Below are 21,661 nucleotides of genomic sequence, written 5' to 3' on the forward strand. Positions count from 1 at the left end.
TAAAGCAATGGTTAGGGAAGAGGTTGCGGCGTAATGGCCAGAACTGCTGACATTGGAGCTGGGAAACTAGGTTTGAGCCTCAACGTCAGCTCAACACCCTGTGATTCTTGGCAAATCACTTACCCTTCCCCCTGCCTACGAAAATGAAGGTTTCATTGTGTAATGTAACTGGTGAGCACGTAAAGCGCTCCGGTATCTTCTGATTTTGTTTGTGGTATGGAAAACTGCAAAGCAAATGCCAAAACATAAAAGCAGCAGCCATGAGAGAGGTAGTGGAGGGATGGGTCAAGCAGGGAAGCAGGAGGGGATGGGCAAGCAACAATGGGGAGGGCGGGGGGAAGCAACAATAAAGGAGAAACAAACATAAAAACATGACACCGGCTGAAGAATAAAAGCAAGAAAAAAGAATATGTCGTTCAGATGTGAGGGTGATCTGAATGGGGTTGGGATGGGGTGGGTGGGAAGGGAACAGAGGCAACAGAAGTAAGAGAATGGAGCGAGTGAAAAACACAATCACTTGTATGGAGTGCTCAAACACAAAGTAAAAAAGTAGCTCCAAAAACGGGAGCAGTGGATGAACACAAGTACTTGGTTTGTTCACTGGGGGAGGGCTAAACATAAGAAGAGGCATGAGGCATGCATGCCTTGGTCAAACAGGGACAATGGATATGAGAGAGACGATGGAGCGAGCAAATGGCAAGCCACTGGGCAGGCTGAAGCCCACAGATTGAACACAACATGTCTCCTTTAGACAACGCCATGCGCTGTCTAGCCAAGACCTAAACACAATGAGAAGGCACAGTTCTCAGATTATACACCCCCTGTAGCCCAGCAGCTCCCAAGTACACTGCTAGCTTAGTTTGGACACGCACTACCAAAGCAATTCTAGACTGAAGCATAGATGCTGCACCTCCCTCGTCCTCTGTGGACTAAGCTGGGACAACCCCTGTCAACAAAGGGCAAGCGTAGCACCCACAGCTTTCTGGGACACCCCCAGCCAACAAAGATCGAAGCCTAGCACCCACAGCTCCCTCACCCCCTATGGACTTAGCCGAGACAGCCCTGTCAACAAAGGTCAAGCCCAGCACCCACAGCTTCCTCATCCTCTATGGACTTAGCCGAGACAGCCCTGTCAACAAAGGTCAAGCCTAGCACCCACAGCTCCCTCGTTCTCTATGGACTTAGCCGAGACAACCCATGTCAACAAAAGTCAAGCCTAGCACCCACAGATCCCTCATCCTCTATGGACTTAGCCGAGACAACCCATGTCAACAAAAGTCAAGCCTAGCACCCACAGCTCCCTCGTCTTCTATGGATTTAGCCGAGACAACCCCTGTCAACAAAGATCAAGTCTAGTACCCACAGCTCCCTCATCCTCTCTGGACTTAGCCGAGATAACCCATGTCAGCAAAAGTCAAGACTAGCACCCACAGATCCGTCTTCTATGGTTTTAGCCGAGACACCGCTGTCAACAAAGATCAAGTCTAGCACCCACAGCTCCCTCATCCTTTATGGACTTAGCAGGGACACCCCATCAACAAAAGTCAAGCCTAGCACTTTGCGCTCTCTCGTCCTCTAGTGCAAGCTAAATTCACAGAACGACTGTCTGATGAACCCAGCTCTACTGTGATTACGTACAGTCACACTAGTGCTTTCATCAGGAATGAACTGAGCACATCTATGTGCAGTGTAACACCACATGCATTGACTATGAATAGTGACAATACACCATGCAAATGTACCAGGTTATTAAAGTTAGTAAACATTAATTGGTGCTATTTCTACCCTGATGGCACAAGGCAACATTTTCTAAAAAGATTTCATGCATTTATGGCATCATTTTAACGGCTCTGGCATGAGTCATGTACATTTATCACCCCACTGCAAGCTAACGCGTAAATGCGGGAATGTTTGTCAATGAGGGAAGTCTCATGCACCAAGAAGAGGCGACTACTTTGATGTTCCACATCACACGAGGAGCATGTATCCTGCTTTACAAAGAGTTAAGTGGACAAAAACAGACTGTGGTAGCCAAGGTGGTCTTTTAAGATTAACACATAAGGAACGTACGGCAATCACTGCAAAAATCCTTCAAATTCCAGCAATATCCGGAATATGTGATATTCAGAAACCAAAAATCATGCAAGCTAGGGACTAACTCATACAAATAAACCCATTTTGCGAACCTCCTTACAATATGAATCTAGATATTGTTTTCACTAAAACTCGGACTGTTCCTCTGATATTTTACGTGACCCAATCATCAATTTCTTACACCATGACTTCTGGGGGGCAGAGACCCCTAAAGACGCACTATCTTTTGTCTCAAGTGTCCTCAATAATGTTTAATGTGCAGATACATATACTGTGAATAGATCACCTTTCAGCCACAAGGGAGAAGTGTGGTTGCATGGTCCTTCCAAACTGGACCCTGGTTCCGGAAAGCTTCGTCAGACCAGTATGGCACTTGCACAGAGGGTGGCAGGCTGATCAAGTGGTATTACTACATTTCGCCCCAGATGACGTCAGCCAGTTGGTAATACCATCAATACATAGGCACCAGCGTACCGCAATGATAGAAATAGGTGAACTTATAACCTTCAACTTTAACCTTCTTCACTGCATTTTCTAAACACAAAAGCATAATATAAACAAGCATTGGCATAGCCAACAGGCTTGCCTTTGTGATCTGTTGGCTTTGCCATTGGTTTTAGCCATGGGGGTACAGCATCCTAGTTGGATTAGTAACTAAAAAGAAGAAAAAAACACAAAAGCTTATTTTTTTTTAAGTGGGTGGGGTGAAGCAACAAAGGGGACAAAGAGTGGAAGCATCAAGAGTGGCGTGGGTGGGGGCACAAGCAAAACAAGGGGATAGGTGGAGGGTATCAAACGAAAGACAGCAACCTGGAACTGGCGGGGAGAAAACACCCGGGCAAGAGGGCAAAGCAGGGAGACTGAGGGAGAGGAACACAGTGCACAGCGGGGAAGAGAAGCACAAAAGGAAGACAACAGGAAAACACATGAACTCTTGTAGAGTGCTTAAACGAAAAGAAAAAAAGCAATGCCTAAAAAAGTGAGCAGTGGAACGACACAGGAATATATCCATGCTCTAATGAAGGGACAAATACAAGAAGACAAAGGAAAGCCCGCGTGCGCTAACCAATAACAAGCAAGCAAACGAGAGTAACAAGGAAGCCCACCAATGGTAAGCAAATGTCTCGCACAAGCCCAAAACAGCCTCCAAGAAAAAAATCTCCCCAGAAGGATCCCTTAAGCCGTGTGCAAAGACAAAAAGAAAAGTTCACAATAACACGGATGTTAATGCCCTTGGGTTGCAACCATGTCCTCATTACTCATTCAGGGTGAAAAGCAGGAAATGAAATTATTTTCCTGTTGGTGAAACACCCAGTCATCTCGCTCATCAATTAAACCACGATATTTATATCACAGATTAGGGTTAGCTTATTATTTTTTACTACTTTTATCAGGGAATTCCCTCCCCCAAAAAATTTAAACCTAATTCACAACCTACATCGCCTTTTTAACCATCCCTTGAACCTTCTCTGGTATCAACTAAACTAAAATAATTCCTCCATTATCTTCGGGTTCCAGAACAGCTAGTCCGTCTCACCCCAAAACATCCTCTGCTTGGCCATATACAGAAGGCCTGCCTGGACACTCTTTTCTAGGAAGCCGTTTCTTTAGCATTTAGTCTGGCTCTTTGTAATTGTCTATGGGGCTCAGTTATGATAGATGCTAATTTGATGTTGGCAATCAAACATTGAGAGAGTTTCTCCCTTTAAAGGCTTTCAAAATTCAATCTCTCTCTAGAGTCTACAATTCTAAATATCGGCCCGACCCTCTTCCTTTTAGGAGGTGCGTTTATCAGAACTAATTCTGTGATCCAAGGGAGTAGCCAGAAAATTAAAATACCCCCCACTTGAAACATATCTCAAATTCTATCTATCCATCCATATATCTTTCTATTTATTTCTCCATACATTTGTCCGTACTTTCACCTTTACATGTACCCACCCATCCATCTTTTCACCCATACACTAATCAATATGTTCATGTATCCATCTATCTTTTAACCATCCATTCATTCACTCTTCTTCATCTGTGCATTTTTCAATAATCAGCAAATCAAAACGGAGAGAGAGGACTAGATAGGCCAGTCCGCATCCCCAAATTAATATATAACTATCAAAAGAGGACTAGCTTGATTGTGTTCATAGGGAGACTCAGTACGTATGATGGCAAACCATTTGGTTTGGTTGTTAAGCCCTCACCCACCGACCTAGTCGGTGGCATGCTTCATCATCGGGCCCACCACAGTGACACCGAATGTGTCCCGGGTGTGCTTCGACTCCAGATTACTGAGGAGCTGGTATACTTCTCTGAGTGTGCTGTGAGGGGGTGTATAAGAAAGTGAATTAAAAGCTATGCAGTGGGTCCCAGTGCCCAAGGGTATAAAGAACTTTATTAGCTGGGCCCACGCTAGCAAATAAAAAGGCAAACGGACGCGGAGGAGCGAATTATGAACTCCTGCGTCCTATGTGGTCGACATGTTTCAGCCAGGCCTTTTATGTTTTAAAACTGGCTTTCCTCAGGACCAATGAGAGTGTTGGTGGAAAATATAAATAATATTAAGTGAAGTGAGTTTAGAATGTGTCGCACACGCTAAGGTGCTATACGTGTGTGGAGGGGGATTCCCTCCGCTTTACTGTACACAAAACAAAAAGGACGAAGACAGACGTACATGGTGTGTACAGTAAAGCGGAGGGAATCCCCCTCCACACACGTATAGCACCTTAGCGTGTGCGACACATTCTAAACTCACTTTACTTAATATTATTTATATTTTCCACCAACACTCTCATTGGTCCTGAGGAAAGCCAGTTTTAAAACATAAAAGGCCTGGCTGAAACATGTCGACCACATAGGACGCGGGAGTTCATAATTCGCTCCTCCGCGTCCGTTTGCCTTTTTATTTGCTAGCGTGGGCCCAGCTAATAAAGTTCTTTATACCCTCGGGCACTGGGACCCACTGCATAGCTTTTAATTCACTTTCTTATACACCCCCTCACAGCACACTCAGAGAAGTATACCAGCTCCTCAGTAATCTGGAGTCGAAGCACACCCGGGACACATTCGGTGTCACTGTGGTGGGCCCGATGATGAAGCATGCCACCGACTAGGTCGGTGGGTGAGGGCTTAACAACCAAACCAAATGGTTTGCCATCATACGTACTGAGTCTCCCTATGAACACAATCAAGCTAGTCCTCTTTTGATAGTTATACATTTTTCAATAATACCATCCATGCACACTTTCGCCATTCAATCCTCTCACTGCATCCAGTCATTAATTTACCCTTTCATCCTACCTTTCACTTTTCTTCCATCTTTCCCTTCATGTTTCCTTCCTTTCAGTTACCCTTCCTTTTGCCTTGTTATTTTTTCCCTTTGTATCTACCCATCTTTTTTCTCGCATCTTTACTTTTTCTTTCATATCTTTCTCTGTCATGATCATTGTTTTCCAATGTGTTCCTCTCTCTGCGTTTTCTACTGTTCAACTTTTTTTCTTTATGTGTTCCCTTCCCTGAGCATGCCATCTGAAAGCTCACAACCTTCTCTCATGGTATTTGGTAGCAGTGCTGTTTATCTGCATGTTGTCTGCAGACATAAGAGGCCCATAAACAATGAATTCATGTTTATGAGAACTCAGCTCACCAGTTTATCAGGCCCAGTGGGAGCCCCTGCTTTAGCTGCTAAAGCGGGGGATTCCCTAAACTCCTCCTCGGATCTATGGATCAATGGAGAGATGGTTCTTCGCAATGTCCACTGTCTTCAAGAGACAATTCTGTCTCTTTATTGATCTCACAGATTCTTCCTTAATTGGCTCCAGATTTTCTTTCCCAGGTAACCACACCTACATTCAAATCTTTAATTTGGACTGCAATCTGGAGATGGCAGATTCTATCCTCTGCAAGGCACCGACGACAAGACCGCAGGTGCGAGGAGGTCCTCTGGCCATGTCTCTCTCTCAGGTTACCTCGCTTTGTCATTTGTAGGAGCAGGAAAAAAAACAGTTCTGGTCCGCTTTCTTGCTCTACTATTTTCTCTGCATAGTGCTGCAGCACACCATAAAAACAACATTAGGGGATCATCTCCACAAAATGCATCTGTCAAACAAGTCTCCAATGAACTTAGACAGGAAGAATGGCAGGTCCCTTAAAGCCCTCGCTTGGCAACCCTGAAGCAGTGCCTTTTTCATCCACCCTGGTATCCAGTGCAGCAGCAGATACAGATTTCATGCAGTGCCTATGTCCATTCACAGGAGACAATAGCTGATGACTGGTTTCTGATGCAGAGGAGAAGGAGGGGAGGGTATTCGGGAGCAATAATGACCTCCTAACAAGGATCGGATCCATACCGGTTAGTCCTCCACTGCTAGCAGCTTTCCTCGCCTATTTCGTCCAACAAGTCCAGGCTTGGAACACAGCAAGTCATGGACCACAACATTGTTCAGCTGCCAGGTCAGGGCCCAGGACATTCTAGTCCATCGCTTCACATGATCAAAACACATGTCTTCAATTGTGAGGAAGATAAAACCTCAGTCCAGCTCAAAATGAGTTCACAGATCAAAAGCGCCAAAGAAAAGTGGCCATTTTGGAAAGTAGTCTGCAACAACCCCAGCCTTGGTGTATTTTGCGCAATGAAACTATCAGTGTTCACTAATCCTGGAAACACTGACTTCCCCTAAGTAAAAACCATGCGAAATCACTTGATCTAAAGTAACAATTTTCTAAGTAGGCAAACCCCTCTGAGTTCCCCAGTCTTTCTTCTAAGTACACAGTGACACTAGGAACATTCAGTCTTTCCCTTCACTGCACTCTTAGTTGAGGTGCTCAATATTTCCTCTCAGAGCTTTGCATAACTTGTGATGCTCAGTCTTTTCCCTGTCACTCTATCACTAAAGATGCTCTGTAGACTGCCTTGCACGAGGCGTTCAAAAGTAATTTGCATCTATTTTCGAAAATCCCTGTGTTCAGTAAAGTTTTAAAATTGGAAAAGCTGAGAAAAGTCTCCGGCAATATTCACACCTGAGCACCGAAGAGGTGTGAGGAGATAACTGAACACCTAAGAGCGCGTGCTAGGTTTCCGCTCCCCTCCTACTCCGCAAAGACTTCTACACAGCTGAACTCGAGGCAGGCGGCTCCAAACTAAGCCCAGGCAGATCTTCTGAGCTCAGCTGCTATGGCTGCCTGGGATGGATCATGGAGCGGTCCTCCCATGGCTGGTCTACCCACAAAGAGCCACCCCAACTAGAGCCACCCCAACTATAAAGAGGTTGCATATACATCAGAGTATCATGTAATATATATGGGTGCTTGTTTGTAAAAAGGTTTATTGGCAGAGAGGACCAGAGATCCCTTAAAGAAACCGGATGATTACCCAGAATGCATTTCCGCAGCTGTGCTTCCTCAGCCCTAAAGTGGCGTGAGGGTGCAGCCTGTGGTCGCAAGTCACTGCTCCAAGACGTGTCTGAGTAATTATGATTGTTTTAGTAACCCAACCCCCAATGAGCTCCCTTGTGGAGGGGAAGGGCACAGCTGCTGCAGGCCATTATCAGAGGCAGGCTCATCTGCTCCGAGGGCGGGGGGGGGGGGGGGGGGGGACTGGTGAAAGACAAAGACAGGCAGGACAGCGGTGTGACTGATGACAGGAGCACAGGCGCATGCGCACAAACACACACACAGCTGGGCGAACACAACAAACCTGGCAATATCCGTTTATGACAATTCTATTATAATTTGGATAAGAAGGCACATATCTCACATAGGGTTTCAGAGCTGCTGCTCTGTGCTGACGTTGCTGCTCTCGAACTGCTCATTATGGACCAGTCTGCAGCCACAATCGCTGACTCTGAGCCAATCTCAAACTAGAGCAGATGTTGCCCGCAGCCTAGTTCAGGGGATATAGCAACCCATAAAATGTCAAACTGGGCCTCTTTCGATGGATCGAACAGAGGGGGTCCACCAGAAACCTTATTCTCCTCTTGGGTAATGATGCTCCAGATGGGGTCATGGAGAAAAGTTTGAGGGGCAGCGACACTTGGGGAAGAGGGAGATGCCAGCTTCACAGCCTCGTTTCTGCTTCCAATGAATCGCCAGTTCTCCTTTACAATCTCCAGGATATGACCTAAGGAGTAGTTGCTCACTACCCACCGCCAGCACAACTGGCGTTCAATGGTAAAGAGGCCCTCGGGGCAACTTAGGCAGAGAGGAGGAAGAAGGAAGTCTTGACATGTAGACTCCATCACCAAGCAGGACCCTCTTTCAAGTGGGGAAAATATATTTATTGGCTGGCCAAGTTTTGACAATCCAGTTCACTGTGCTGTGGGACCGACATAAGGGTGTATGGTTGAAAGACACAAAAACATACATGTTGGTAGCCAGTCGTCACCCAGAGAAAACCTCGACATCATCATCCCCAAATGGAGTGTACTGACTGTCAAAAACAGTGTTAAGGAAATCTCAAGACTAGCTAGTAGATAATAGGGACCTCCTGAGGACTATAAAATATTTCAATCACCTCCAGTCTACAGATCATTGTAATTACTAGTAAACCCTGAGCCCATGTGACTGTCCAACTCCTGTGCATCGCCCATCTACCTCTCATCAGACAAATTATTGAGTAAAAGATGTCTATTCAATTATAAAATCAGATGAGCAAACAATCTCATCGAAGAATACCAATCCGACATCAGACCATGCTATCTCAAAAAAGCCACCCTTTAGGTGGTCAACAACGCCATCTTAATCACTGACAATAATCACGCTGGACTCATGATCCAACGCAGCCTCTCAAGAATCTTTGACACAGTCAACCACCAACTACTGGGAAAACACTTTAGAAACAGGTTATGGGTTTCTCTGACAGTCTTCCAATGGTTCGCATCCTACTTTATCAACCTCCCCCTACCTTATCAACCACCACCAACTCATTCAGAAGGGAGTCTCAGTGGTGCAGAAACTCTGTCTTCTGTGGTTTGCCAATGGTTACAACCTGTTCAACACTGACATTAATTTCCAGATGACACATATGTCTACCTGAAAATCATATTGGCTCACAAAATCCAGAGGCTCGAAACCTAAGTTCGATCACTTCCAGAAATTGGTGCAAAGCACCTACCTAAAGCTCAATCCAACTGAGAGAAAACTCTTCATGTTTGCCTAGACCAACAACATTGCATTCTTACTATTAATTAACCTTAACTTCCCCCTAAACACCCTTCTAGACGACCGTGAATGCATCATCACCGGATTCACCCTCAAAAAGATCACTCACTGTAAGACTACACTGCAAAAACACATAGACAGCAGGCATAAAAACAGTAAAATCTTTCCTACCTAAAACCGATTTCAGAAGAACAAAAGGTAAAACTTCTCTCACCTCACATAGGTGGAAGCAACGTGCCTCCATGCCCCATGACATCACACTGGTGACCAGAAAGGCATCTCACAGACTGCAGTATATCACTTCAAAAGTCTGACGAAGTTTGACTACTTGACCCCAATAATGAGTGAACTACACTGGCTTCCCTTCAAGTCACATCATCTCCAAGAGCAGCAGTATCACTTAAAGGCATCAGAAATACCACCCACGTGTAACCAAGCAAGAAAATACCCATCCCAGGTGAACAACGCAACATTGGAGCGAGGATATAGCTAGACTGGAAGCAAATACAACAAGCATTTACAAATACAATAGGACTCGTATTTATACGAGACCTATTGCATTGTAAACAAAAGTGCCGGCGTCCAAGAACGTACGAGAGGGGTGGTGGTGGTGGGCAGAGAAGTTACAAACTGCGGGAGGTAACCGGGGAGACAGGGGAACAAAATATTTTTTTAAGTAAAGGGGCCGATAGCCATGGAAGGAGAAAAATGACGACATGGCTATCAGGAGGAGGGACTAACAAGCAGAAAACCAATGAGAATGCAGCATTTACAATTTGAGACAATTAAAAAGATGCTCGGAAAGTGGGCCGAGCTTCCCTCCACTACACTGTATACTGCATGCCTCGCAATGCGAGCAGCGAGTTGCACTGCAACACTATGCGAGACCTAAAAAAGAAAAACCAGAAGGCAGTCCTCCTCTGTCTGCACACCCAGGTTGTGGAAGGACATCCGCATCAACACCAGGAGAGGTGGGATCTTCCTGCAATTCAGGAAAAAACTGAAGACACACCACTTCAAAGGACACCACCCCTGTGCATGGGAGGAAAAACCACCCCCTGAATATTCTGCCCCACTATAACCGAACATGAATGGTAACGTAAACCTTACAGCCCATGTTCAGCGCTCCACTGCTCTCTAGCTGGGTTTGTGCTTTACAAATACCATTGCATATACACATGACGGGCTCAGTTTCCACCAGAACGGTCTTTTGAGTAAGACGAGGGAAGAAAAGCCTAGCTGTATGCAGCAGTGGGTGATTACACAGGATGGCAGAGCATTTACTAGAAATGTGCTTGTGCAGATGGTTCCATTCATTATTTCCATATTCCATCATTTACCACATGCCCTCAAAATCTACCATGCGGATAATCTTCAATTATTCACAACAAAATGAGATGACCTGGGGCCTGTACTGCCAACTGTGAGGTGAATCAGCCTTGAGGTGCCAATGCAAGGTTCCAGTTTTCTGCCCTTACACCCAACAAGTTCTCGACTTTCAGGAACAATAATGAAAAGGTTATTTGTACAGACAATAAAAATGTTCTTAAGTGCAAAAAGTGCCTTAAATGCACCTAAACGGAAGACACCATCACACACCTTTCTAGAAAATGTGCACCTATGGGGTAGCTTCTTTTTCTAGGAATAACCTGCCAGAAGATACATTAAGGAGGAGTAACCAACCCGGACATCGTGTTTGGAAGCGTGCCACTGGAGGCCCAGTCACAAGTCCACCAACGGGCAAGGAACCTCCAAAAACAATGACAGAGGGGGCAAAATGACAGCTCACCGCCAAGAGCACATGGAGGAAGTCTAACGGAAGAAAAACGAAACACCATCAATGGGCAAGGAACCTCTAAAAAACAATGACGGATAGGCAAAAAGACAGATAACCACCAAGAACACAGGGAGAAAGTCTAAGAGAAGAAAACCCATCAATGGACAAAAAATCTACAAAAACAATCACAGAGGGAGCAAAAAGATAGCTCACAGCAAGAATACATAGAGGAAGTCTAAGGGAAGAAAAACCACAGCTCACCACCAAGAACACATGAAGGAAATCTAAGTGAAGAAAAACCAATGAACGGGCAAGAAAACTCCAGAAACAATGACAAGGGTGGCAAAACGACAGCTCACCACCAAGAACACATGGAGGAAGTCTAAGGTAGGAAAAACCATTTATGGGCTGAGCCTCCAAAAACAATGACACAGGGGGCAAAACGACAGCTCTCCGCTAAGAACACATTGAGAAAGTCTAAGGGAAGAAAAACGAAAAACCATCAATGGGCAAGAAACCTCCAAAAACAATGACAGAGGGGCAAAATGACAGCTCACCACCAAGAACACATAGGGAAGTCTAAGGGAAGAAAAAACAATCATTAGCAGGGTAAACCCCGCCAACCCACATTCAGACTAGCACCCGCAGCACCTATGTCAACTTTGTGAAATAAATCCAGCCCCTCAACAGAAGGATTGTATCATTTTTGGAACAGGTGGGGCCAATTCCATTGTAATCAGTGCCCACTCTCAGACATGCACCTGTGCTGTGCGCGCGCACACACACACACACACACACATCTATGATCTTTCTGGTACTGGTGACAGCCAATCACCCCACGTTACTGTGAAAAAGAATGCACCAATCAAGCTGTGTAAAAAAATATATATAATAATTACATGAAAAATTAGTACTGCCCCAGTGGCATCTTTGCCACCCCCGCAATAAGAGCTCAACAACTCATTGCTAGTATGCTGGGCAGCAGGAGTACCATCTGATAAATGGCAAGGGATCTGGCACTGGGAAGATACAGGGCTCAACCATGCCTTTGGTGTTGTCTCTTTTTCTAGACACATCAATCCTAGAAACTGTGAACAGAAGCAGGTGCTTCCTACAGAGATCCTACAGAGATCCCCAAATTTCTACAGAAGACAGTTACAAAGATTTCTGAAGGATGGGGTCCGGAGTTTGGGCCAGCAATAGTTCTACAGTCTTGTTTTGACAGGCTAGGAGCAGGCAGGGCTCCAGCAGTGCAGCTTGACAGCAATGAGAAACCAGGCCAGCTCGGTTAGCCCACAGCAACAACTAGCTCTGGCATCTATGGGAGATGCCAGAGAGGCATTGGTTCGGTGATGGGTGGAGGCAAAGCCCGGCCTTGGTCATTCACCAGAGAGAACCTGGAACAGGCACAACCTTGTGTAGGAGAGGACACGTGGTGCAGGGTGCAGCGGCTTGGACAAAGCACCACCTTGGAACGCCACCTCAGTCTAACGTTAAGGACATGTCTGCTGCGGTACCAAAGCACTGGAGCAGGACAACCACAGAAACCCAAGGCTGCCCCAAAATGTCTCAAACGACCATCCCAGCCCAGGTGCTACCTAGTGGTTTGGGTGCTACTACTACCAAACACATTGCTAACCTCTGAGAGCAGATGTACAGCCACTCACAGAGCAACAGCATTAAGAAACTGCTAGTGAGAAAACGGCAAGAAGGCTGTCTTGTGAAAAACCCTGCGTTTACCACTGTCCATGACCTCAACGTGTCACGTCCTCGGGATCTCGACGCTTGCTTTCTGTTTTGTCTTTTCTTTCCCTGCTTGGTCTCCAGTCTGATCCCTTTAAAGCAGGCAACACTCCCACCCTTTTCATATGTATCTGCATCTATTTTTATAACATCTGGTCTTCTAACTTTATGCGTACTGTGTAATTTTACTTCCCTGTGTGACCCCATTCCTGTACTTTAAAAGGAGAGGCTACTCCCTCTGGCAGGGTAACAAAGAGGCATGATGCCCGCTCAACAGATGCCTGTGTAATTTCACCAGATGAGTGAGGCTAATCTAAACCAGGCTTTCGTCCTAGAACCGGACTGTAGGCAACATTACAAGTACCCCATGCCTTGAGCTCTGGATAAACCTCACATGGTTGTATTGCACGGTATCTGGGTCAACAATACTGATCTACAGTCCTACCGCTTCCAGTACATGTACCTAGCACCTCGTCTACCTGACCTTACTCGCAAGTCTGTTTATCCATTACATTCACCTATACGTACGTTGCGATGTAGTAATATGAAGATGTAGGCCGTGCAATATAACTTGCCTGGGATCTAATAACTGGTCAGTGCTATAATGTGACATAGTGGGTGCACAACCTTAACACCCGCCTTGTTCTAGGGCAGTGAAGTCCAGAGGGGTGGTCCCTAACATCTTGTATCAGCACCTCCTATGTCACCCTACCCCGCCTAGTCAGCCATGGCTCAATGTGCCCAACTCCGGAATATTAAATGCCATGTCTTTCAGCGGGTGCAGAAGCTGAAGCCATCTGTACTACCTCAGCCATCAGGCATGTGGCCCTGTCTGCAGCCAGACTCCGAGAGCCTTCAGCGTGTGGCACCTTTATGTAGGTGAAGTCTAAAAAAGGCAACTCGAGCTGCAGCGGTGCTTGGCTATGGAGACTCACCAGTGTACTGCACCTGTGACCTAACGTATTGCACCAGTGACCTAGGGTACTGCACCCGTGGACTAGGGTACTGTGCCTATGGCCTAGGGTACTGCACCAGTGGCATAGGATACTGCACTTGTGGTCTAGGATACTGCTCCCATGGCCTAGCGTAATGCACCCATGGTCAAGGATACTTCACCCATGACCTAGGGTACTGCACCCATGACCTAGGGTACTGCACCCATGGCCTAGGGTACTGCACCCATTGCCTAGCATACTGCACCCATGATCTAGGTTACTTAACCCATGGCCTAGGGTACTGCACCCATGGCCTAGGGTACTGCACCAAAGGCCAAGGATACTTCACTCATAGCCTGGGATACTGCACCAAGGGCCTAGGATACTTCACCCATAGCCTAGAGTACTTCACCCATGGCCTAGGGTACTGCACCCAGGACCTAAGGTACTGCACCCATGGCCTAGGATACTTCACCCATGGCCTAGGTTACTTCACCCATGACCTAGGGTACTGTACCCATGGCCTAGGGTACTGCACCCACGGCCTAGGGTACTGCACCCACTGCCTAGGGTACTTCACCTGCGGGCTAGGGTACTGCACCCACGGCTTAGGGTACTTCACCCGCGGGCTAGGGTACTTCACCCACGGCTTAGGGTACTTCACCCGCGGGCTAGGGTACTTCACCCGCGGCCTAGGGACTGCATCCAGGGCCTGGGGATGCTGCACTCATGGCCTAGGACACTTCACCCATGAACCAGGGATGCAGCAATAGTCCGAATAATCAACAGGCGCTGTACTAACAGCATCACTCAGACACCCCCCCCCCCCCCCACCCCCCTCCTCCGCAAACACCCCTTCTTCTTCTTGAAAGCACTCAATAAAAAATACGTGACAGCGTCGGTGGCACCGGAAGGGTAGGTGCTGCAGTACCCTCGCTAAACTTGAAAGAGTTAAGATGGATACAAATAATAGAGGGGCCCCTCAAATATTCAGCATGTTTGTGTTTTCTGTGACATATCAGCGACGTCACTGGCCAACACCCCCCCCTCTAAAAACGGTTCCAGCACCTCTGAAACCCCCCCACCCTAATACAACTAAGAGTGGCGGTGTCGAGAGGGGAACGTCAGCCTTCGGCTGCGCATTGCAAGATCACTTCTCGCGGGCACGCGGCCGTGCCTTCCATCGAGCACTGGTAGCGGCTTCAGACACGGCTCGGTGAGCAGGCCTGCACCGGCTCCAGCGCGGAGGGGGGCCTGGCAGTGCTGCCAGTGCACAGTCCGGGGGAGGTGGAGGGCAGGCGCTGTCGCCACTAACTCCAGAGCACCCGTGTGCACCCACGTGCAGTCTGCTTGCAGTGAACAGCTAGCTCACTCTCTCAGAAGCACTGCAAGAGTTAATGCACTGTGCAGGCAGTTAGGGCCCTCTGGCTGCTGCACTGCTACTGCTTGGCTGCTCTCCAAGGCCACACCACAGATTGAATGCTCGGCTCGACTGTAAAGAGCCACTTCCGGCACTGCACACCTGGAAACTGCGCTCCCTGGTTGGGCTCCCCTGCCCCGCGTGACTCTCTGATTGCATAACACCTCTGCAACCCCGTGGCTGCAGTGCACACCTGGAGTCTCGGCTGCACTGCTGGATCCATTGGCTAGACAGGCTCCCAGGCGAGAGCACTGCACGGACGGATCTCTCAGTTTCCAGGGCATGGCTGCGCCCCCCACCTGCAATGTCTGAGTATTCTGGCTGCAGTGCACACCTGTATCCTTTGGCTGCACTGCACAGTCAGATTCCCTGCTACACTGCAAGGCTGGCTTCCCGAGATACACTCCAACGCGCCTTCGCTTAATTACCGCCAGCAACTGAATTCCGGAGTCCTAGGTTATCGCGCAGCACTGGGTCTCCAAACTGCACCGCACTGCTGGGCTCCCTCGTTGCGCTGCAAACCTGACTGAATTACTTTGCACATCTGGAGTGCCTCACTCCAGAGATAAAACAACCGAGCGCCCCGTTTGCCCTGCCTGCACCACCAGCTGGATTCCCGCGCTACACCATCCACATATCCCGAGACCCGACTGCACTGGACTCCACTGTCACGCTGGATTCCCTGACTGCACCGCGCAGCTGTACCCACCCCCTCGTGCTCTTATGCTTTAAAGATCCACTGACCGGCATTGAGCCCCGGTCTGCGCTGCACGGACAGATCACCACACTGCACTACGAAGATCACCCCCCTACGCACACTGGATGCACTCATTTTATAAAGATCCCCTGTTCACACTGTACAGCAAGATTCCCTCACTGGCTGTACATATCCCTGACTGCACATGACCTCACCGACACTGATTCCACATTGCACACCTGGATCCCTTCATTCTGTAAAGCTCTCTGACTACCTTGTCTTCCCTGTCTGAGTGGCACATCTGGATTCCCCAAACGGGGTATACATATCCAATGACTGCACTGGATCCCCCGGACAGCAACACTGGATTCCCTGCCTGCACAGCTGGATCCCTTCAGTTTCTAACGAGCCACTCACTGCCTTGGGATGCCAGTCCACGACGCACATCTGGATTCTCCCACACCACTACAAAGTCCCCTGAACGCACTGGAGTCCGTGCAGAGCTGCTTCGAAGCACTGTACAGTGGAATGCCTCACTGCATTACAAAGTTGGAGTACGTGGCTGCACCTCTGAAGATGCCGCGATGTGCACAGCTGGATCTGCCCATACACTACAGGGTTTGATTCCCTGGAAGCCCTGCGTGCCCCGGCACCTCTCACGGACACAGCCATGCCCTCTCCCCCACTCGCTCACGCGCCCCCCTACTTACCCGAGATGAGGCTGGGCGGCACCATGCTGAGGCTGAAGCCTTTGCCCCCCAGCACCTGGCGGCTGTCGGCGCAGCTCCGGCCCCGGGCCTCCCAGAAACAAAGGCTCAGCACGGCGGCCAAGAAGAGGCAGCAGCCTGGGCCGGAGGGGCCCATCGCGACCGGCGCAGGTCGGGGGAAGTCAGGCTGGAGCGGGGGAGCCGGGCTCGGGCCGCGCGGATGAGCAGACCCTGAGAAGGGCAGGGAGAGCCCGGGTGAGCCCTGGAGCCACAGCCGGCGAGCAGAGGACAGAGAGGGAGCGCAGACAAAGGGGCGGAGGTAGCCCGCGGGGTCCAAACGCGCACCATGTACTGCCAGCCCTACCCATAGGAGATCACGGGGAGAAGGCAAGCCCGGCGCAGACAATGAGGCGGAGGGCGCCCGCGGGGTCCAGGTGCACACCCTGTATCCGGCCGCCTCACACTGGAGCGCATGGGACCAGGGGAGGACCCGAGGAGACAAAGGGGCAGAAAGAGCCCGCGGGGTCCTTGTGCCGACCGCGTTCACTGCCAGCCACGGATAGGGGTAACGAGGAAACGGGGCAGGAGCCGCACAGGCATGCTCATGTACAATGCCATTGGACCGAGCTCATGCGACATAAAACTGCACAAATAAACAATAACAAGCGCCAATGGCACCAGGCAAGTTTGGGCCATGATGGACAAGGGCCCTGAGGTAGACATTACAAAGGTTTACTTGCGAAAACAGCTTTGTATGTGCCATAAGTATTCTTTGGCCACGAATCCAGCACTGTAAGCACTTTATGTACATCCCTTTGTATATCAAACGTGTCTGTCTTTTTATGGTTAAAAAGCCGAATAAAAGTATTCTGACCAACTGGGTGAAAGGCAGGTTGTGGTGGAGTCAGGCGCGTCTTATTCTTTGGGCTTTTCAAAAGATGTCCTTGGTAGACAGACGCACTCCCGGTGCTCGAGCCGCCAGCAGCCCGAGGCTGTCTGCGAGGCTGAGCCTTGGCCAGTACGAGAGCCTTCGGGGTAAACGAACGCATTGTATTGTAAGTGCAATTATAAAACGCTTACTGTCCCTGGCGAGGCGCTTTAGGCGGGGCAGCAAGCTGCCCCGGGAACCCAAGGCCAGCTCATTGTTTATTGCCTATTGTTGGTTACTGAGAGCGGGATTGCATATTTTGCTGTTAAAGAAACCAATCTATGCATTTATTCCACGTTCTTTGTGGTAAGGTAAATACATAGGAGGTGTGTGATTCGTAGGGAGTCTGTGAGTTCATGCACATGGTTTATTAGGATTAATAAATGGGCAGGAGGGGACGCAGGGTATTACAAATTAGTTCGTTGTGATCTTTGACATCATGTGTGGGCAGTTTGCAGAAATATAATAACAGAGATCAAGGCAAACACACATGTGACAGGGTAGGCTGTGTTTGGAGAGAGAAGGTGTGCAGGGATGTAAAGTAGGAGTGTGTTACTTAAAGCAAACATTTTAAGTCAAGGACAGTTTCCATACATAGTTTTGGGACTATACAGGAGGTTTCTGGAATAGCATGCAATCCAAGGATGCAACACTGTAGAAAGAAACAACATTATTTGCATGATATATAGGGCACCACTAGTTATTTTTGGCAGGCACCAGATCCAGGTGAACAGTTTGGAGGCTGGTCGGCTACCATTATGCACTGCAAAGTAGAAACCCATAGAAACTTCTCCTATCTTCAAAGGCAGAACTGGCTATAAAAATAGGGCCCTCAGACCCACTCTTTAATTCACTGCTGAATGTGGAAGGACTCTGAGGACTGCCTTCGGCTCTGACCTGCTGTGCACTCTGCAAGACTGCTCTGCTGTACCTGTAAGAATTGCTTTGCTGCCTGGAGCCTGACTTGAACCCTCAGAGGCCAGCCCTGCTGTTTGAGGCCTGCATATTCAACTGCATCCAGGACTACCAGAGTGACTCCAAGGGCTTGTTTACTGGCCTTCAGTTTAGAGCCACAGGGACATAAAAGGCTTACACCATGATCCAGCCTGAGTGAGTCTAGAGATCACAAATGGAGTCCCACAAGCCCTGAACCCTTGGTTGTGAGACTAAAGATGCCCAGATAGCCAACATCCAAAACTGAGGGCTTAAAACATGTTGGCTAAAAACTGCTGTGAGAACTGAGGTGAGATGGAATCAACCTGCTCGTCTATCCGCCGAGGTGCATCGCTGGTCAGCCTTGACTTTGCAGTTGCTCTGGCTATGTTTTTCCACAGCAATAAATCCCGTTTAGCCGTCCTTCGCCAAAGGGGTATCCAAGCCCATGGAAGTCTCTTCAGCTACAGCTGCCTACCTTGCCCCACTGAAGATTTTCCACTTCCATAAGAATGATTAAGTCCAAACACAGAAATCTTCACCGCTGCTTCAACCCAAGGCTCCCCAACGATGACGCTCACTTCTTAAACACCCCTGCCACCTTACCCCGCTGAACTTTACCTCCTCAGAACATTTTTCTCAAAATGACTTTTAAGTCCAAAACAAGCGCTGGTCTGCCCAATCCACTTCTTGTATTCAACCTTCACTTCATTGTGGTTGGACATATTTTTCGACTTTGACTCGGTCGTGTTCAACTAAATGTCTTTGGTTGGCACTTTGATCTTTTAGGCACTAGTTTTGACTAAAAACTTTAAAAAAACATATAACTCTGATGCACCAAATTAGATTTTTTTTTTGTTTGGGGGTCAAATAATTTATTAAAAGGTACTCGTTCTTTCTAAATTGATGTGGGAATTTTCTTATATTGTGTTTTCACTTTAGCACTGTTTGTGTGCTGCATAAATACTCTGCATTGACTCTGACTGCTTTTTGAGCCAAGGTACCAAGGGTTAATGTTTGTGGTTCATGCTGCAAGGGATTGTGGCTGTTGCTTGACCAGGGCTCACACCCCTGTCAACCAATAGACCAATTTCTCACACCAGACTCTACACCATCCTTGAGTAAGTACAACCCAGATAATGGTCCTGTGACACAATTTATAATCAAGTAGTGCACCTGTTTTCTCTTAAAATTAAATGTGACTCAGCACCCACACTCAATACATTTTTTAGTTCATAAAAGCAGTATACATTCGCAACTGGTCAGCAAAATGCTCTGACTTCCAGAATCTTTTTTTGATAAAAAGAGTTTCTTTCTTTAGTCAGGACTTTCTTCCTCAGTTAGACCTTCTCTGGACAGTTTCCTTTGTTTCACTCCACTTGCTTGTTGCCTCTCCAGAATCTTCAGTGACACCACTGCTTTGGTCTATTTCAGAATGAGGTGCTCCACTGTCAACTTCTCAACTCCGCATCCATCGTCTCAAGGTTGTCTGGTCAGTTGTTCCCATTTCCGCTCGCTCCCTCTGGATTCCTTCTGATGCTCCTCCACTTTCTCCTTACCTTTGCCTTCCTCTCCCGACAACCATTTCACCAGAAAGAAGTGTCTTAAAATATTCTGTCCCCAGCAGATGTCCGTCTATCAAAGGTTCAATTTCCGGGTCAGTTTTTAATGCGATTTCCTGAGATCTTCAGACCATGTCCACTTGCTGGATATGTTCTCTGTTGATGTTTAACTCTGTTAATGGATGCTCAGACCCGGTACGTACTGGTCACTGGTGGGGGGAACTCCTGTCACGAGCACCATCTCATAAAAAAAAAAGGTGGGGGGAGTGGGCCCTGTGGGGTCCACGACCCCAAAATGTATGCTGCCAGTTGCATATAGGAAACATGGTCCCACGCAAGGACTGGCATAGTCAATGGGTTGGAGGGAGTTACCAGGTCCGAACGCACAAGTAACATGGGTGTGATGTAAGACCAACCCAGACAATAGAGCAGAGGGAGTGCATGGGGCACTAAAGCACACACTGTACACAAGACAGCACTATAATTATTAACATGCAGCCATGGCAACAGCAACGTCTACAAAAGGAGAACGCATGTGTTCAAAAGCTACTACATTTTACAGGCAGAGACTCATCAGGTGACATGTGGCTAAAGCCAAAACTGTCAGCACTGTATGGAGTAAGCAGGCTGCAGGGTAACTTGAAACCAAGGCAGAAGCATCCCAGGGGCGGGGTGCAGAGCTCCTCCAGGATACTAGTGCAAACCATGTTTAGACAGGATTGCCTACTGAATAACAAAGAAAGAGACTTGAGCATCATCAACCTGAAAGCAGAAACGTGAGGCCCTAAAGCCAGTACTGTTTTTAAAAGTGGCTAGTGAAGAACATGGGAGAGAGACAGCAGTAGCAACGACAATGAGATGGAAGGAGCATGTGGACTCTGGTAGCCTGTAATGTATACGAACACTGGTTCTAAGGTGACATGGGATCAGTCCACGATTAGTGCGAACAATGGGGTTGTGGAAGCCCGCAGTGGCTTGGGATCAAAGTGCGGCTTCAGCCCACTCATTTCCCTGCCTTAACTGAACTTACTTGCAGAAGGAGCTGACATTTTAACCTCATTCCCCTTCCCTGCACGTGACTGTGCTTTTTCACTTACATGTCACTTATATTTTACAGAAAGATCTTCTGACATAAATATTGTGTCTTAAATGCAATTTACTATAAACTATGGTCACATTGGTGTAGAGTTTCTATTAATAACTCCAATGGGGCAATATGTATGTAAAGGATATTTTGGACACAATATATGTCGGTCTGTATGCTGAAAATTGTATTTTTGGAATCATACTATGCTTCATCTGCTTGTGACGTGACCACTCGGCCTCCCAGCGTGATCAACACTATAGCCATGTGCTGCCTAATCCCTTTTACCATGCAGTGTTGGTAAAGGCTGGCAAGGTTAGGGGTTTTTCCTTGTGGGGTCTTCTCTGTTTGGCCCTGTTATGACCAGGAAGAACTTAAAGCCACAACTCCTGCCTTTATCCGCTCTCACAGTCTTCCCATAAATATATCTGCCTGCTCCTTCTCATCTTCTGCAATATAACTATAGTCCCTCTACATGAACACTGAGGCTACCGACCCTTTGTTTTTTAATGTCACCTGCAGAACTGGGCTCTGTCTTCAAAGCTCCTGGGTTTACCCCACAGACCAATTTACTGTTGGTGTATGTGGTGCAACTGCATGGGCACGATGGAACGATTTAGTTGTGGTAT

The 21,661-nt window shown here is 47.7% G+C and overlaps 1 protein-coding gene across 1 annotated transcript in view; it reads right to left on the reverse strand.

Annotated features, from left to right (window-relative positions):
* The window catches only part of GPC2 (glypican 2), a 74,204-nt gene extending 57,246 nt beyond the window's left edge, over positions 1–16,958 (reverse strand). Inside the window, exon 1 of the mRNA XM_086945988.1 lies at positions 16,529–16,958. Within this exon, the coding sequence (XP_086802114.1) occupies positions 16,529–16,682 (154 nt within the window). The 5' untranslated portion in view covers positions 16,683–16,958. The remainder of the gene's footprint in view (positions 1–16,528) is intronic.
* Between the last annotated feature and the right edge of the window lie 4,703 nt (positions 16,959–21,661).

The sequence above is a fragment of the Lissotriton vulgaris genome, chromosome 12 (genome assembly GCF_964263255.1).
Source record: "Lissotriton vulgaris chromosome 12, aLisVul1.2, whole genome shotgun sequence".
Taxonomy (NCBI): domain Eukaryota; kingdom Metazoa; phylum Chordata; class Amphibia; order Caudata; family Salamandridae; genus Lissotriton; species Lissotriton vulgaris.